At 38.4% G+C, this 16,640-nt stretch overlaps 1 protein-coding gene across 23 annotated transcripts in view; it reads left to right on the forward strand.

Annotated features, from left to right (window-relative positions):
* Positions 1–16,640, forward strand: part of NEB (nebulin) — a 419,697-nt gene that overhangs the window by 42,089 nt on the left and 360,968 nt on the right. For all 23 annotated transcript variants that reach the window (XM_033944892.1, XM_033944897.1, XM_033944903.1 and 20 more), the window contains 9 exons: positions 5,865–5,972; positions 6,051–6,164; positions 8,061–8,162; positions 8,247–8,354; positions 8,576–8,680; positions 9,875–9,973; positions 13,226–13,330; positions 15,451–15,558; positions 15,637–15,750. In XM_033944892.1, coding sequence (XP_033800783.1) covers positions 5,865–5,972; positions 6,051–6,164; positions 8,061–8,162; positions 8,247–8,354; positions 8,576–8,680; positions 9,875–9,973; positions 13,226–13,330; positions 15,451–15,558; positions 15,637–15,750 — 963 coding nt within the window. The remainder of the gene's footprint in view (positions 1–5,864; positions 5,973–6,050; positions 6,165–8,060; positions 8,163–8,246; positions 8,355–8,575; positions 8,681–9,874; positions 9,974–13,225; positions 13,331–15,450; positions 15,559–15,636; positions 15,751–16,640) is intronic.

Genomic DNA, 16,640 nt, shown 5'->3' on the forward strand with positions numbered 1-16,640 from the left:
GAGGGTTACTCTACAGGACATTAAGCGAAAAACGAGTTTTAGGGTTTCAGCACTATCAGGTCATGGACCTGAGGGGCTGCCACATGAGCGGATTGCCGGGCACGATGGACCTCTGGTCTGACCCGACAGGGGCAATACTTATGTTCTTATGTTCTTATCCCAGGTATATAATGTTGCAATAGTCTAATATGCTTAAGATTAGTGATTTGACCAACAGTCGAAAGGAGAGGAAGTCGAAGTAGTGTTTGATGGTGCGAAGTTTCCAGAGGGTACAACAGCATTTTTTAACCTGATTAGTATGGTCTTCGAAGGTCAGGCTTCGGTCCAAAATGACTCCAAGGATTTTGATAGTGGGGTTGATTGGGTAGTCTAACCCATTTAATTTCAGGGATGTATTTGTTAGCTTATAGGTAGGGCTTGCCAGGAAAATTTTGGTTATTTCAGGGTTCAGTTTTAATTTGAATTGTGTGGTCCATTGTTCTATCTTGGTGAGGACAGAAGAGGTGAATTGTTCCGTCTCTTTGTCAGCAAGGTTAAGGGAATGATAATAGTGATGTCATCTGCGTATATAAATGATTTCAGATTTAAGTCAGTCTGATCCAGTAAGGCTATTCTTATCTTCTTATGTTCTTAACTGTTCCTGTAGAAGCACATCTCAAAAAAATTATATCAGCATACTTTTTTTTCAAAAAAAGCTCCAGTATCAAATACAAGCATGATGGAACTTCTTCTCTATATCAGATAAAGCACCTCTTAAAACAAAAAACTCATACACGAAACCAACCCCTAACCAGATAACAAAATGCACCTCCATATAGAATTTATACAGATGTCAAAAAATGGTTGCCATTCTAGCATTGTATTCAATCCATGCAGATGTATGGATCAAGTGGAATTTTCTTCGATTGGCAGATATCAACCATGTGGCATATGTTCTAATTTTAACATTATGGCCACTATCAAGAGTTTTGTGGCCAATAATTCAGGCAAGGAATATAAATTGAGACATGACACAACCTGCCAGTCTAGGAATGTGCTGTATATTGTGAAGTGCCCCTGTGGTTTATATTATGTTGGACAGACATCTAGAGCTTTAACTATTAGACTCACTGAACCTAAAAGTTGTTTGAACACTAAACAAATGTCTGCACAGTGACACACTGTGTGGAAGAGCAACATTTGTTCTTAAATCTCAGATGTTGGGTTATTGATAAAATTCCTGAATCTTTAAGATGAGGTGATGTAAGAAGGAAATTATGGCAAAGAGAGCAACAGTGGATTTACTGTCTTAACACAATACTTCTGCATGGATTGAATACAGTGCTAGAATCAAAGATAACTTCAAGGTTGTGAGCAGAGGAGACTGGAATGATGACAGTATCATTTACTGAGATGGAGAATAGAGGAGGAGGGTTTAGGAGGAAAGAAGAGCAGCTCAGTCTTGGATATGTGTAGTTTCAGATGACGGGAGGACATCCAGGCAGCAATATCAGCCAAAGAAGCAGAGCCTTTTTCTTGGACTTTAGGTGAAATTTTGGATGTAGAGAGGCAGATCTGGGAGTCTTCAGCATGTAGGTGATTCCGGAAGCCATGGGAGGAGATCAGGGCACCAAGGGAAGAGGTGTAGAGAGAGAAGAGAAGCGGTCCTAAGACAGAACCCTGGGGTATGCCAACCCCTAGCAGGGTAGGAGCAGAAGAGGATCCACCAACACATACACTAAAGGTGCGATGGGAGAGGTAGGAGGCAAACCAGGAGAGGACAGATTCACAGAATCCAAGCGAGGACACCGTATCAAGGAGTAAGCTATGATTAACAGTATCAAAGGCAGTAGAAAGGTCAAGAAGGATGAGGATCAAGTAAAGGCCTTTAGATCTGGCTATAAACAAGTCACTGCACACTTTGGTGAGGGCAGTCTCTGTGGAGTGTTGGGAGTGAAAGCCAGATTGTAGAGGATCAAGAATCTATTGAGATGAAAGGAAGTCCAGGCAGCGACGGAGAACAGCACGCTTGAGTAGCTTGGATAGGAATGGAAGAAGGGAAACAGGGTGATAGTTGGACAGGCAGAGGATGGATTTTTTTGAGAAGCGGCTTAACCACCACATATTTGAAGGCAGTGGGAATATTTGCAGTGGAAATGGATAGCTTGCGAATATAGCAGATGGGAGGGATAACAGTATGTGAGATGAGATCAAGTAGAGGGGTGGGAATAGGGTCTGAGGGGCATGTAGTAGGCTAGAAGACAGAAGTTATGCAGTTTCTTCTTCTGTGATGTCAGAGAAGGAAGAAAAGTCAGCGGTAGTTGACGGAGGGTTGATAGGGTGGGACAAGGCAAAGGTAGCTTCCTGAATTGTTTGGGTGAAGGATGAAAGAGTGGTGTGAGTTTGAAGTTCAGGAGAGTGAATGGTGATTAGGGGATAAGGATGCAATATTATCTAGGCTCCTACAAGAAAACCATTAGGAAGATGAGAGTTATTCAAAATACGGTGGTTTGTTTAATCTATAATTTGAAAAAAGCTGAACATATAACAGCTTACTTTAGGAAATTTCATTGGCTTTCAGTTGAAGCGAGAATACTTTTCAAATTTGCTTGTATTAGTTATAGGATGCTGAAACACTTCAGAGTTTCAGATAATGAACACTATACACGAGGCTGTTCTTTATTCTCTTAAAAGAACCTTATTTTTCCAAGCTGGTATATGGAGTAAAACTTTAAGTGGTTTGATTGCAGCTTCTTATTCTTACCAAGATTTAAAAAAAAAAAATGTTAAAACCTATCTTTAAAAAAAAAATAAAAATTCTTTATTCATTTTTAAATCAAATACATAGTGCAAACAGATGAACAATCAAGTAATATAACAAACTGCACTCTATTCCAACAAATAATATAGAACTATTAAATCCCACCTCCCACCCTAACCTTCCCCCTTCCCCTCCTGGATGTGTATAACAATCTTTTTGATAAATTTGTCTAACGTTATTAATCACTTGAATTTTATGCTACTGTTGTATTTATTGCTGTGTTGTCCCGTGTAAACCACATAGAACTGAGAGGTACTGTGGTATAAAAATAAAAATTGATTATTATTATTATTAGTGAATTCAAGGGCGGACCTTGTGGACCTTGTCATGGAAATAATTAGCCATATTCTGGGGAGAGAGAGAAGGAGGGGTTGGAGTTGGGGGAACTTTGAGGAGGGAGTTCAGCATGGCAAAGATACGCCAGGAGTTGGTTAGTCAGTTGGATGTAGTAGTCTTGCTTGACCCATGTAAGTGCAGAATTAAAGGATTAAACTTTCATTAATTAGCAGTTTATAGAAAAAAATAACTAACTAATTATCTTTTCAATTCTTTCAAAATGCATGGTAAGCATGTGCAAGCCCAACATGGCTTTGTAAAAGGAGCTTAAAGTCATAAGAACATAAGAATTGCCGCTGCTGGGTCAGACCAGTGGTCCATCGTGTCCGGCAGTCCGCTCATACGGTGGCCCCTAGGTCAAAGACCAGTGCCCTGACTGAGACTAGCCCTACCTGCGTACGTTCCGGTTCTGCAGAAACTTGTCTAACTTTGTCTTGAATCCCTGGAGGGTGTTTTCCTCTATGACAGACTCCGGAAGAGCGGTCCAGTTTTCTACCACTCTCTTGGTGAAGAAGAACTTCCTAATATCCGTACGGAATCTATCCCCTTTTAATTTTAGAGAGTGCCCTCTCGTTCTCCCTACCTTGGAGAGGGTGAACAACCTGTCCTTATCTACTAAGTCTATTCCCTTCAGTACCTTGAATGTTTCGATCATGTCCCCTCTCAATCTCCTCTACTCGGGGGAGAAGAGGCCCAGTTTCTTAATCTTTCGCTGTACGACAACTTCTCCAGCCCCTTAATCATCTTAGTCGCTATTCTCTGGACCCTTTTGAGTAGTACCTTGTCCTTCTTCATGTATGGCGACCAGTGCTGGACGCAGTACTCCAGGTGAGGGTGCACCTTGGCCCGGTACAGCGGCATGATAACCTTCTCTGATCTGTTTGTGATCCCCTTCTTTATCTTTCCTAGCATTCTGTTCGTCCTTTTTGCCGCCACAGCACATTGCGCGGACAGCTTCATCGACTTGTCGATCAGAACTCCCAAATCTCTTTCCTGGGAAGTCTCTCCAAGTACCGCCCCGGACATCCTGTATTCGTGCATGAGATTTTTGTTACCAACATGCATCACTTTACACTTATCCACGTTGAACCTCATCTGCCATGTCCATGCCCATTCCTCAAGCCTGATTATGTTACATTGCAGTCTGGTCTTATTGAGAAAGACACGGTGGAAACCACTGTGATAATTCAAAGAGAGGAGCGGTTTTTCATATGCTTGATAATTTAAAATCGGGAGCCTCAACCCTGATGAAAGTAATCTGAAACATGGACATGTTGGTGGGGGTGCTCCCTTAAAGATATTTAAGTTAAGTACTTCATAAAAATGAACTGTTTTATAAAAATATATTTATGAATAATTAGTAGAATTAAAAAACAAAAAAGTATTAAAAAAGAATTAAAGAAAATTTGATCCTATGAAGATCGGGTTCAGTGATTTGTTTCACGAGAACCGTTGGGGTAGTTTGACCCTCTGAGGATCGTTACCATCCCTAACTGCATTAAGGTATGGTAGAAAATTTGTTACAGATAACACTGGAAGTTTAAGAGTGCTGAATGCCCTGTATCGGTAGCATGGATTATTGCTACTCTTTGGGTTTTGGCCAGGTACTAGTGACCTAGATTGGCCACCGTGAGACCGGGCTACTGGACTTGATGGACCGTTGGTCTGACCCAGTGAGGCTATTTTTATGTTTTAAATTAAGTTTTTGAGATTTTTTTGATGAGTTTTTTAATGTTTTTTTTTTACACATATTTATCTTAATTGTATGACTTCTATGCTTGTTACAACTTTTTTGCACATGCAGATTGATTGTACACGTTAATTTGTTGATATACTTATGACAAGAGATTTACATATACAATTATTTTTAAGTGCCCAAATGAATTAAATTAGCTACAATGAATGGATATCCATAGAGCAAGTTAAATTTGTTGTGAACATAGGTTTCTCCAGATCCTTTGTCCTTTCTTTCTGTGAGTCTTTAAAGTTTAAAAAGAAACACAAATATTAGGTGAAAGAATTCTTTTGACTTTGAAGAATGATGTTTGAATAACCTTCATTAGAATGACTGTTCTATGGTGTGTGTTGCATCCCTGCTTTCTGTATAGACTGTCTGAAAGCAAATATGTTAACTGTGGACTTGTTTTGGAAAGTACAGATGAGTATTTAAAGAATATTTCTGCAAAAAGAAAAAAAATTCTGATGATTGGTACAAGGATATGGTGTTCTCTAGGTGAACCTTCAACATATGTTCTACCACCTTTCCTTCCCGAATGATATTTTGATAATTAAACTTAAATATAATAATCATGCCAACATCCTCCTCCCTCCACAAAACTGTACAGCATACTTTTAAATATTAAAATTTGCTTTCTATGTATATTTGGGTGTCTAATGAGGACAGTTTCCCAAAAGTTATTCAGGTAAATGGTCTATTTGAAAATGTTCCACTCTTTATATGGGTAAAAGTACATGCTGATAATTCTTTGCATGTTGTGTGGCTATCAGAATCTATTTTTCTTTGCTGCTGCTCTTTGCAACCCTAGGCAGATGCCTCATGGATAAGCAGGTCTCATTAATGATTAAAAGAAGCACGAAATATATTCTTATTAATGCAATACTCTTTATTTTAAACTTTATTTGCAGAAACAAATATGTGTAGCTAATGTTTAAGGTGCCTTCATACTATCTTTTAATGCTCAATTAAAATTGTTCCTATTTGTTTTAGACAATGTATAAATATGACTGGGAGAATTCAAAATCTAAGAGCTTCGATATAAAAATTGATGCAATTCCACTTATGGTGGCTAAAGCAAACAGCAGGATATCAAGTGATGTAAGTTCACGAGTGTGAATCTTTATTTTTTCATCGAGATTTAGGGCTGTGTTTGAAAACTATTTGGTCTTTCATCAGGTGGCTTATAAGAAGGACTATGAGAAGAGCAAAGGAAAGATGGTTGGAGCCCTCAGCATTCATGATGATCCCAAGATCCTCCATTCTGTGAAGGTGGCTCAAATACAGAGTGATGTAAGTATCATAAAGCCTCCATGACCTGTCTCAAATGTTTGCATTTAGTAAAAGCATTACTGCCTCTGAGGCCGAGCCATGCTTCAAAGAAACATGATGTGAGGCCATCTTACTGCTCAGATGGAATGAATGCTTTACTAATTCTTTAATTGCCAATGTTTTTAGTTTCTGAGCCATTTTGACAGCTTATTTATTATGACAGGAGTGAAAAAAAAGCTTTTAAGAGTGTCAATGGCTGTAGATAATACTTTATTTTGTGAAGTTTTGCTGGAGCAACAAGACTAAGCAACCATCAAGGTATATGATGCCATGTTCTTCCCTTTAAGATGATGAGGAGGAGGAATGCTCACTTACTCCAGCCTCTGCATTGCCATCTTGAAAAATGGTAGTGCCAGACGCTTTGTAGTTCACCCAGTGAGGTACTGCATGGGGCTAGTCTGCCAAATAAGGGTATATTTTTTTTATTTGGCAGACTGACCCTGTATGATGTGTCCCATCAGGCACAACCATTTGTAAGCTGGATTCTGCCACCCAGGGCAATGATTCCCTTATTTGGCAGACTGACCTCACATGGTATATTGTGGGATGCATCATGGTGGGTCAGGCACTGCCATTTTTGACGATGGCCATGCAGAGGCAGCAGTGAGTGGGCATCTTAAACAGCAAGGATTTTGTTTGGGTGTTGGGAGAGAAGGAGTGCAAGCTATTTGTGAGGATGAGGGGTGAGGGGTGAGGAATCCAGAGGCATTCAGTAACTTGTGATGAAGGATTCATGCTTTATCACATATCATCCTGTACTCCCAAACTGCATAAAGATTCAGTCTTCAAAAGGAATAAAAAAAACCAAACTGCTAGATCCACCCAAAAAACAAACAAACTGCTAGATCCACCCAAAAATTCAAACTGTCCTTCCCCTCATTAAAAGGCATATCCCATGCAGTAAACTAGGGACATCCCTTTCCTTCAGAATCACAGAGCTCTGGAATAACCTTTCTACCCCACTTTGGAATCTGGGCGCCCTCCAACTTTTCCGAAAACATCTGAAAACATGGCTATTCTCAAAAAATGTAATACTTCCTCCTCTTTATTATACTAAGTCCCTCTAAACTTTCTCTATACTGTCCTGTAACCCTCATTGGAGTTCCTTCTCTATACCATTTCCTGTAAACCGTGCCGAGCTCTACGATTGTGGAGATGATGCGGTATACAAACTTAAGGTTTAGTTTAGTTTAGTTTTTTTTTTACATCATGGAGCAATCTTTAGTCATTTACATGTGTTTTGCATGTTTGTTACTCTACCTTGTAGCACACTGGTTTTGTGCTGCTATTCCTATGCTAATCTTTCTTCCTGTACTGGGAAATATGGGAAAATCAGTTGTATACTAATAAATAATTCAGCTTACTACACTCACCCCTCGGTTTGAAGCCAATTTTATCAACTGTCTAGCACAATGGTCTCAAACTTGCAGCCCACCAGGTACTATTTTGAGGCTCTCGGTATGTTTATCATAATCACAAAAGTAAAATAAAACAGTTTCTTGATCATATGTCTCTTTAGCTATAAATTACAATATTATTATTAAGACTTAGCCAAAAGGAAAGATTTATAAACTATAAAGAGTTTTACCTCATGCAAAATTGCCATTTCTGTAATAACTATTTTTTTTCTGAGGCCTTCCAAGTACCTACAAATCCAAAATGTGGCCCTGCAAAGGGTTTGAGTTTGAGACCACTGGTCTAGCACAACTCAGGTTGTGATTGTTTCTACTAAGTGGTAAATAGTTTTGCTGTGAATTTAAGTTTCAACGTCTCTAGACTATTGGTGCTTCAGAAGGTGGATTTAAATAAGCCAGTAACATTTGTGCACATAAAATCCTTTCCTTTTTATTTTTAAAGCTATTATATAAACAGAACTATGAGAAAACTAAAGGCAAAAGCATTAATTACTGTGAAACACCCAAATATCAACTGGATACTGTTTTGAAAAACTTTAATGACGTAAGTAGTTTTATTCATCTCTACCTTTTATATATTTATAGTATATAGTTATTAAAAGTTTACCCAATATTCTCTTCTTTGCAGACTCACTATAAGGATAACTATCATCAGAATGTTTTGGGGCGTTACGTAGGCAGCTTTGAAGACCCACACATGCTGCACTGCCTAAAAGTGGGATCACAGAGGAGTGATGTAGGTATCACAGTTTGAGGGTTATTTACAAATGGCTAAGGTCCACCATCTCCCACAGTGCTCATAGGATTCAGTGGTCCCTGTGGCAGATAACGCATGAAAATGTTGTTAGCACATGTTAACCTTTAGTTAATGACTATTAAGCTTTTGTTCACTTCAGGAAGAATGACAGTCTTTCATAAAAATTGACTCTAATCCTGTTTCTTTTCCGCATCGTCTAGAAAATGTACAAAGCAGATTATGAAGATGACAAGGGCAGATGCTACTTCCCACAAACCATCACCCAAGAGTATGAAATGGTCAAGAAATTAGACAAGATTAAAGACGTATGTACGCAATGCAGTTTTCCAGTCCAGAACGCAGAAGTAATAGAGAGAATGCATGGAATCTAATAGTTTATCTTGGCATAGCAAGCAGATTTCTCTTCTGTGCTAAACACCCCAGGCCACTGACTTAGGGGCCCTTTTACTAAGGCGCGGTAGTCGATTTAGCACACGCTAAATGTTAATGAGCCCATTATATTCTATGGACGCGTTAGCATTTAGCACACGCTAATGTGTCCATAGAATCGGCTCCCCCTTGTGTAGGGAGGCTGAAACAGAGTGGCAGGAGGGTGCTGCATAGCAAAGATTTTTTTTCCCCTCCTAATTTCCCTCCTCTCAGTCACAAAATTTCCTGCTTTCTTCTTCTCTCTGTGCCCCCTACCTTTACTCACTTGTTCTCTCTTCACTGCTTCTCTTCCTATAGCACTCTTGCACACTCCCTTTTTCTTCCTCACTGTAGGATTTGGTGAAAGTGTCTCCCCTCCTTTAGTTGCTGATTGACTGATTCGGTTAGCCTGGACCAATCAGAGATAGGGAAATAACAATTATAGGAAGCCGAGAGATTCTTTTGTGTCTTGCCTACGTCAAAGTCAGTTTTCAGTTCAGTTGTTCATTGCTATATGATCCCGCTCCGGTTCCTGTTTGTTTAGTTAGGGATTTGGGGAAGCCCCCAAGCCTCTTATACAATTTACCTATGATAAACACTGACTCTGCTTTCAGCAATTGTATACAGCAAGCAGGAAGCAATCATCATTTTCAGAATAGTGTTTACCTGAGGAAAGAAGTCCCTTCCTGGGATGCCTGCATTCTATGAGGATACTGATAGAAAAGTGACTTTAATAACCCACCTGGTTACACTATACTCAGTTTTATTTGCTACTAGATAGACAAAAGTTGTCCTAAATTAAGCAACTAAACTATATGAATGCTGGCTGAATATCACCCGCTATCCATATTGTAGTGGTAATCACCGCTGTATACCATATGAATATTTAGTTTCGCTGTTTCTACAGATTGTGGTATGGTTTAAATATTGGCCCATGAATTTGTAACCACCTTTTCCATACAGCATACAGTATTTTATTTTTAATTACTTTTTCTCTAAGGACAAAAAGTTGCTAAAAACAAAATTTTTGTTGTTGTTGTTTATTTCAAAGAAGCCATAACTTTGTAACATTTTTTCCATTTTTTTTCTAGCCTGTCTACAGACAGCGTCCTGATAAAGTTCAGTTTACTCAAGTGGCTGACTCTCCAGTACTTGTTCAAGCACAGGTGAACTCCAAGCAACTGAGTGACGTAAGTATATGTTCAATAAAATAAGCAGACAAATTATCTAGAAAGAGGTTAATCAAATCAAAGGGAAAAGGTAGGAGGAGCTGGGTTAACGTAGTCCAATAGAGAAAAGATTGATGGATGACTTGATTTTAGTATTGATGAGAGGATAGTGATCAGTTGTCCCTCTTCAATAGAGATAGGACAAGAAACAATAAACGTACATCACACTCAACATTAAGAAATTATAGAAAAGTGAGATAACATAACGTAACATAACTTTATTCTTCTATACCGCCACAATCAGACGATTTCTCGGCGGTTTACATTGAAGAGAGCTGGACAATCAGTGAAGTACAAAATACAAATAGCAAAAGTACAATACACTTCTCCCTCCGTATTCGCGGTTTCAGCAATTGTGGTTTCGATTATTCACGGTTTTTAGCTTGCTGGCTCCTCCCCCCCCCCAATTACATCAGCTTGCATACAGAAATTGCTGATTCCAAGCAAAAATAGCTGATTCCCAGCACTTCCTTCACCATGTTTTGCTCTCCTTCAGGAACAGGCCAGGTCTCCCACCATGTTATTTGCGGTTTCACCATATTCACATTGGTTTTTAATAAAAAAAAACAGCGAATAATATATGAAAAAGTTATTTGCAGTTTTCCTGTATTTGCAGTTCTGTTAATCTCCTATCATAGCAAATACGGAGGGAGAATTGTATATTTCTTAAGCATAATCAGAGTAGAATTATTACAGTTAGTGTAACTTCTATTTAGGAAATGAATCTATCAAATAGTACAGTCTTAATTTCTTTCTGAAATGCGCCGTAGGTCAGCTTGGCTCCACTGATGTAATTATCTAACCAGAACTGCTGTTTACTTGCTTGAAATATAAAAGTCCTATCCAAAAAAGACCTGTATCTACAACCAGTAATCTTTGGATAGGCAAATAAATTACAATTTCTGGTTAACCTCGTGGGATTGAATAGCATTTAAACTTAGAACAAATACAAGATGGATTAATCACTGTCCTTTTCCAATCTGTAGGGATGGGATTCCATTTTCAGACACATGAGAAATGTCAATGAAATGCCTCATGTTGATGCAAACATAAATAAGGAGAGAAAACATGATATTTGGTGTGTTTTATATTTGATGATAATAGTGCACATTATTTGCCAAGAGTGCACTCTTTCTCAATAGTGGTGAAAGCATGCATGAGTCATATGTGCAGCCAATATGTTGAAGCCTTCAACCCAATGTGCGGCGGCAGCCAAGAAAGCAAACAGGATGCTAGAATTATTAGAAAAAGGATGATTAACAAGACTAAGAATGTTATAATGCCTCTGTATCGCTCAGTGGTGCAACCTCACCTTGAGTACTGCGTTCGGTTCTGGTCTCCCTATCTCAAAAAAGATATAGCGGCAATAGAAAAGTTAAAAGAGTGATCAAGATGATAAAGGGGATGGCACTCCTCTTGTCTGAGGAAAGACTAGACAGGTTAGGGCTCTTCAGCTTGGAAAAGAGGAAGCTGAGGGGAGATATGATTGAAGTCTATAAAATCCTGAGTGGTGTAGAACAGGTACAAGTGGTTCAATTTTTTACTGCATCAAGATTTACAAAGACTAGGGGACACTCGATAAAATTACAGAGTAATACTTTTAAATCCAAAAGGAGGAAATATTTTTTCACTCAGAGAATAGTTAAGCTCTGGAACGTGTTGCCAGAGGTTGTGGTAAGGGCAGTTAATGTAGCTGGTTTTAAAAAAGGTTTGGACATGTTCCTGGAAGAAAATTCCATAGTCTTCATTTGAGACAGACGTGGGTTGGTAGCATGGAATGCTGCTACTATTTGGGTTTTTCCAGGTACTTGTGACTTGGATTGGCCTCTGTGAAGACGGGATACTGGGCTAGTTGGACCATTGGTCTGACCCAGTAAGGCTATTCTTATGTTCTCATTTCAATTAGTACGCTATTTGTAGAGGGTACAATCTTACAGACATTACTCCCATAAAGACAACGTTGCTAAGAAACCCCAAATAAAATGAGAAATAGGAATTTTACAGCTGCCCACCCGTAATGTTTTATTCAAAATGACCAGAATATCTGAGGATTGGAGGGTGGCTACAATGATGTCAATTTATATAAAAGGCTTCTGAGGTCAACCAGGAAACTATACAATATCCCCCAAATTTATATAAGTTGCTCAAATTTAGCCACTCAATTTTGGGCATGGATTGCAGATATGAGTGTAAAGTAATTGGCCAAATTAGTGATAAAAATCAATAATTGCCTTTAACAAGTGCTAATTGGCACTAATTACTGGTTATACGCGTATCTGCTCTATTCACCTAACACACAACTCCAAAGGGGGCCCGGCCAAGGGAGGGGCATGGGTGGGTCATGGTCATTCCCAAGATTTAGGCATCCTATTTCCATGCCTGACAGTAATCTTTGCTTTCTTGGTACCTTGGTTCTATATTTCTGTCATCTAAAGTAGTAGCTTTCTCCAGCATAGCATGGGCAACCTTTGTAATACTCTAGTTATAGTGGCAGGGGTCCTACTCCTACAAGGTTGCAGAAATGGTCCCTTCAGCCCCAGCATTTGCATCGTCAACCTCCAAAAGGGTAGACAGGTTCTGTAGAGTCCATCTAGGCACTCAAGGAGATGAAGAGGTGAAGGCTGTGGAGTGTAGATGCTTCTGTATTTGGGGGAGGGGAGGGTTAGCAATAGGGCTTATCTCATAGGGAGGTAAAAATGAGGAGAAGGTATATAAAACTGACCTTTATTCATTGGACACCGATCAGTTGTTCCAAAAGGAGCATTTCTGTACGATCTGGGGAGGAAGGACAGAGAAAACTAGTGCAGGAAATCAGAAGATGCATTGTCTTGTACTCTGAACGTTTCTTGAGGTATGGTTAATCTTTGGCACTAGTTGGTAAGTTATGAAAGTGCATAATGATCTGCAGCTCACTAATTTTTTTCTTGTACTAATGAAATTCAAGGACAAATGCTGGCTCTTTAGGTGTGTTAATTTGTTGATGCATATTGGTAAATAGGCCCTATGGTATCCAAATAATTATTTGAGGCACTTCAGAGCAGCATAGCAAAACTGAAAATATGCTTTTCACCTTTTAACAGTAGAAGTCTATACAGTTGAAAAAAAAAAGAAGATATACTTTGCTGAATCCTGCCTACTGAACTTAAAACTTTCAAATAAAGTCACAGATTTTATTCTTCATACATACCTACTTGCCTTCTGATTTTATTTCAGATGAATTATAAAGCCAAGCATGAACAAGAAAAATCCAAGTGCCATATTCCATCAGATGCTCCTTTCATTCTCCAGTCTAGACTTAATGCCTATAACCTCAGTGATGTAAGTTTGGGTCTGTCTGTCTGTCTGCTCACTTGTTTTAGAGGAGACTGCCTGGTTATCTACCGCATCTGCTTATAATGTGAAGTTGAGGTTAGCAGTTTCAAATTTCATTTTAGTCCTCAGCTTAAATATACATGCTCTCAACATGAATATAGTGTACACCATTGTAACTAAATTAAACCACCAAAAAGATATTCACAAAAGTTGACCAAACCAACTAATTAGATAGGGCTTCCTATCACTTACGGAGAAAAGACCTCAGTTCTTTCCGGGGATTCTTATCGCCTAAAAAAACTCTATGACTGCTATGCAACTGTCATAAGAAAAAACATCCTTGGTCCATAAAAACTCTCCATAAATTTCTCTGTTCATTTTTTAAAAACTTATTGCTATAAACTTTCATACAGAAACAGGAAACCTATTTCTGTATGAAAGTTTATAGCAACTTTTGTGAGTATCTTTTTGGTGGTTTAACTTAGATTTTGGATATTCAGCTTGTATTTGTTTATTTTGTTCATCATTGTAACTAGCCAGTAGTAACTGATTCTCTGTAAAGTGTCGAGGTGAGAAGAGCTGACTGGGAGTGGTGGTAGCTTTAGATTGTTTGCGAACACCTCCCTAGCCAGTTGGCTTTTCAGGATATCACAATGAGAGAAATTTACACACAAGGAATACAGTGCATGAAAATCTTTGTCATACATTAGGCATATCCTGAAAATTGGACTGGCCAGAGAAAACAATAGGCTAGAGTTATGTTCCCCTCATTTTGATTTATTTTCATTGCTAAGGGTATTCAATCTTCAAGTTTCAAGTTTCTTAAAAAACTTTTATACCGCTTAATCAAATTTCTAGGTGGTGAACAATGTAAAAAATTACATAAAAACAAATTAAAATTAGAAGTACTAAACAAAACCAAGATAGATTAATAAAACACATAATAAAACATATGGACTAACTTCACACAGTTGGGGGAAGAAGGGCAAGAACTACAATCTTTGAGGAAAAGAGCACAGTAAAAGGGGAAAAACAATAGGTAAGGGTAAAAAGCTATAAAGCTTGTTTTGGTCCTTAAAAGGATAGTTATTGTCCAAAAGCATCCTGGAACAAGAATGTTTTTAATTTTGATTTAAATTGATTTAATATGGATTTGATGCGTAAATGATTAGGCAGCGAATTCCAAAGAAAAGGTGCAGTGACAGCAAAATTATTGGATCTCAACGTGTTGATTGATTTTAGTGATTCTCCTTTTCTTTATGTTTTCTTTTTTTGTTTTGCTTGTATAAACCAAAATCATATCACCTCAAGAAAAAACAAACAAACCATCCCTAGGCCTTTCCTCTATTCCTCCCAGCCTCTGACTCCATCAGCTTCCCACAATTACAAGTGGCATTAAATGCAAGTCCCTAAATGTTATTAATAGGTTTCAAGTTCAAGTTTGTTTATTTTATTTTTGATATACCGTCTATCAAAACACGTCTAGACAGTGTACATTCTAAAAGATTATAAAATACAATTAAAATAGGTAAATTAAAAAAAAACAACAAAAAAACAATAATTTATCAAATATTAAAAATACTATACAAATTCTAAGTAACGTACATGAAACTGAAGGAAAGTAGGGGAAGGAGAGGTAATTTAAAATACATCAAAATAAAATCAATAAAAAAGGATGGTAAATAGGGAATGGTAAAAACATTAGGATGGGAACTACTTAAAAAGAAGAATTAGATGTTTCAAAGCTTTGTATGAATCTGGGAATTTAAAAGGCGGAAGCTAATACTAAAGAAGGAAAACATCTTTAAAAAGCAAAGTTTTACGTTTAGTTTTAAATTTCCCGAGTGAGGTCTCTAATCGAATGTCTAGTGGAAGGGCATTCCACAAAGAAGGGGCAGTAACTGAAAAGATGGATTTGTGGGTAGTATCGTAAAACAATTCCCGTATAGGTGGTATAGAGAGTAAATTTTGATTATTTGATCGGAGGGCTCTTGATGGTGAATAAGGTGTATCTATATCAGGTTAAACTAGTAATCTAATGGAAAATAGACCCCTACAATCTCCAGATGCCTGTATAATGTTTAATTGATTTTTAATTTACCATAAAATTGTTCCTTTTGTTGTAGACAATGTACAAATACGACTGGGAGAGATTAAAATCTAAGAACTGCGATATAAAAATTGATGCAATTCCACTTAAGATGGCTAGAGCGAACAGCAGGATATCAAGTGATGTAAGTTTCCTAGTGTGAATCTTTATTTTTTAGATAAGATTTGGGGATGTGCTTGTAAAATATTTGCTGTTCCTGCAGGTGGCATATAAGAAGGACTACGAGAAGAGCAAAGGGAAGATGGTTGGAGCCCTCAGCATTCACGATGATCCAAAGATGCTCCATTCTGTGAAAGTAGCTCAAATACAGAGTGATGTAAGTATGACTAAAGCCAAGTTAACTTGTGTCTCAGATCTCTGCCTTTAGTAAAAGCTTTACTGTAGCTGTGAAACTGGAAGATGTAGGTTTAATATGTACCCCCCTTTTATTAAACTGCGCTAGCAGTTTTTAGTGTGCGGCTTCCGACGGTCATAGAGTTCCTATGAACGTCGGGAGCAGCGTGAGGCATCCAGTGCGGCTCCCGGCGCTAAAAACTGCTAGCGCAGTTTAATAAAAGGAGGCCGTGTGGTCATTCTTTTATTTCAGCGGGTTACACCTATACAAGCGTTAAGCCCCATAAACCTTCTGAGAAACTTTCCTCAATAGAATCAACTGCACGAAATTGAAATCATCATTTCCCTTTCCTCCAGCCATTTTCAGTTCCCCAGTTGGCTCTTATCCAGGGAGCCATTGAGTCCTGGCAACATGTAGGATTTTTCCCCTTCCCCCCTCACCTTCTTATACCCCTTCTCCCCTCAACTGCCCATATCTCCACACTTCACTCCCAAACCTACAGCTGGTTCACACATGGGTCATTTCCTATACTGTGATTCTGAAATGCACGGAAGAGCTGCCTATTCTGTATCCATTACATCATTCTCCAGATCTTATATGCGTGAAGCTCAACTCCCTGCCATATATTTCATTAATGCCAACCAACCATGAAGGGTGGTACCTGGTCAACTGTCCAAAACTGCAGAATCACCCGTTTAACTAATAAGAGATGTCCCCTCTCCCAGTAACAAGGTGCTGTAATCCCACTCTATATCTCCTACAACCTCTGTAATTTCTAATGCTCCAGAGCATGATGATTGGCTTTATGGTTTAATTTTATTTCCCATAAATATTTTATTGAAAATTTAAAGAAATAATACATCACAAACAAA

Source organism: Geotrypetes seraphini, chromosome 5, assembly GCF_902459505.1.
Source record: "Geotrypetes seraphini chromosome 5, aGeoSer1.1, whole genome shotgun sequence".
NCBI classification, from domain to species: domain Eukaryota; kingdom Metazoa; phylum Chordata; class Amphibia; order Gymnophiona; family Dermophiidae; genus Geotrypetes; species Geotrypetes seraphini.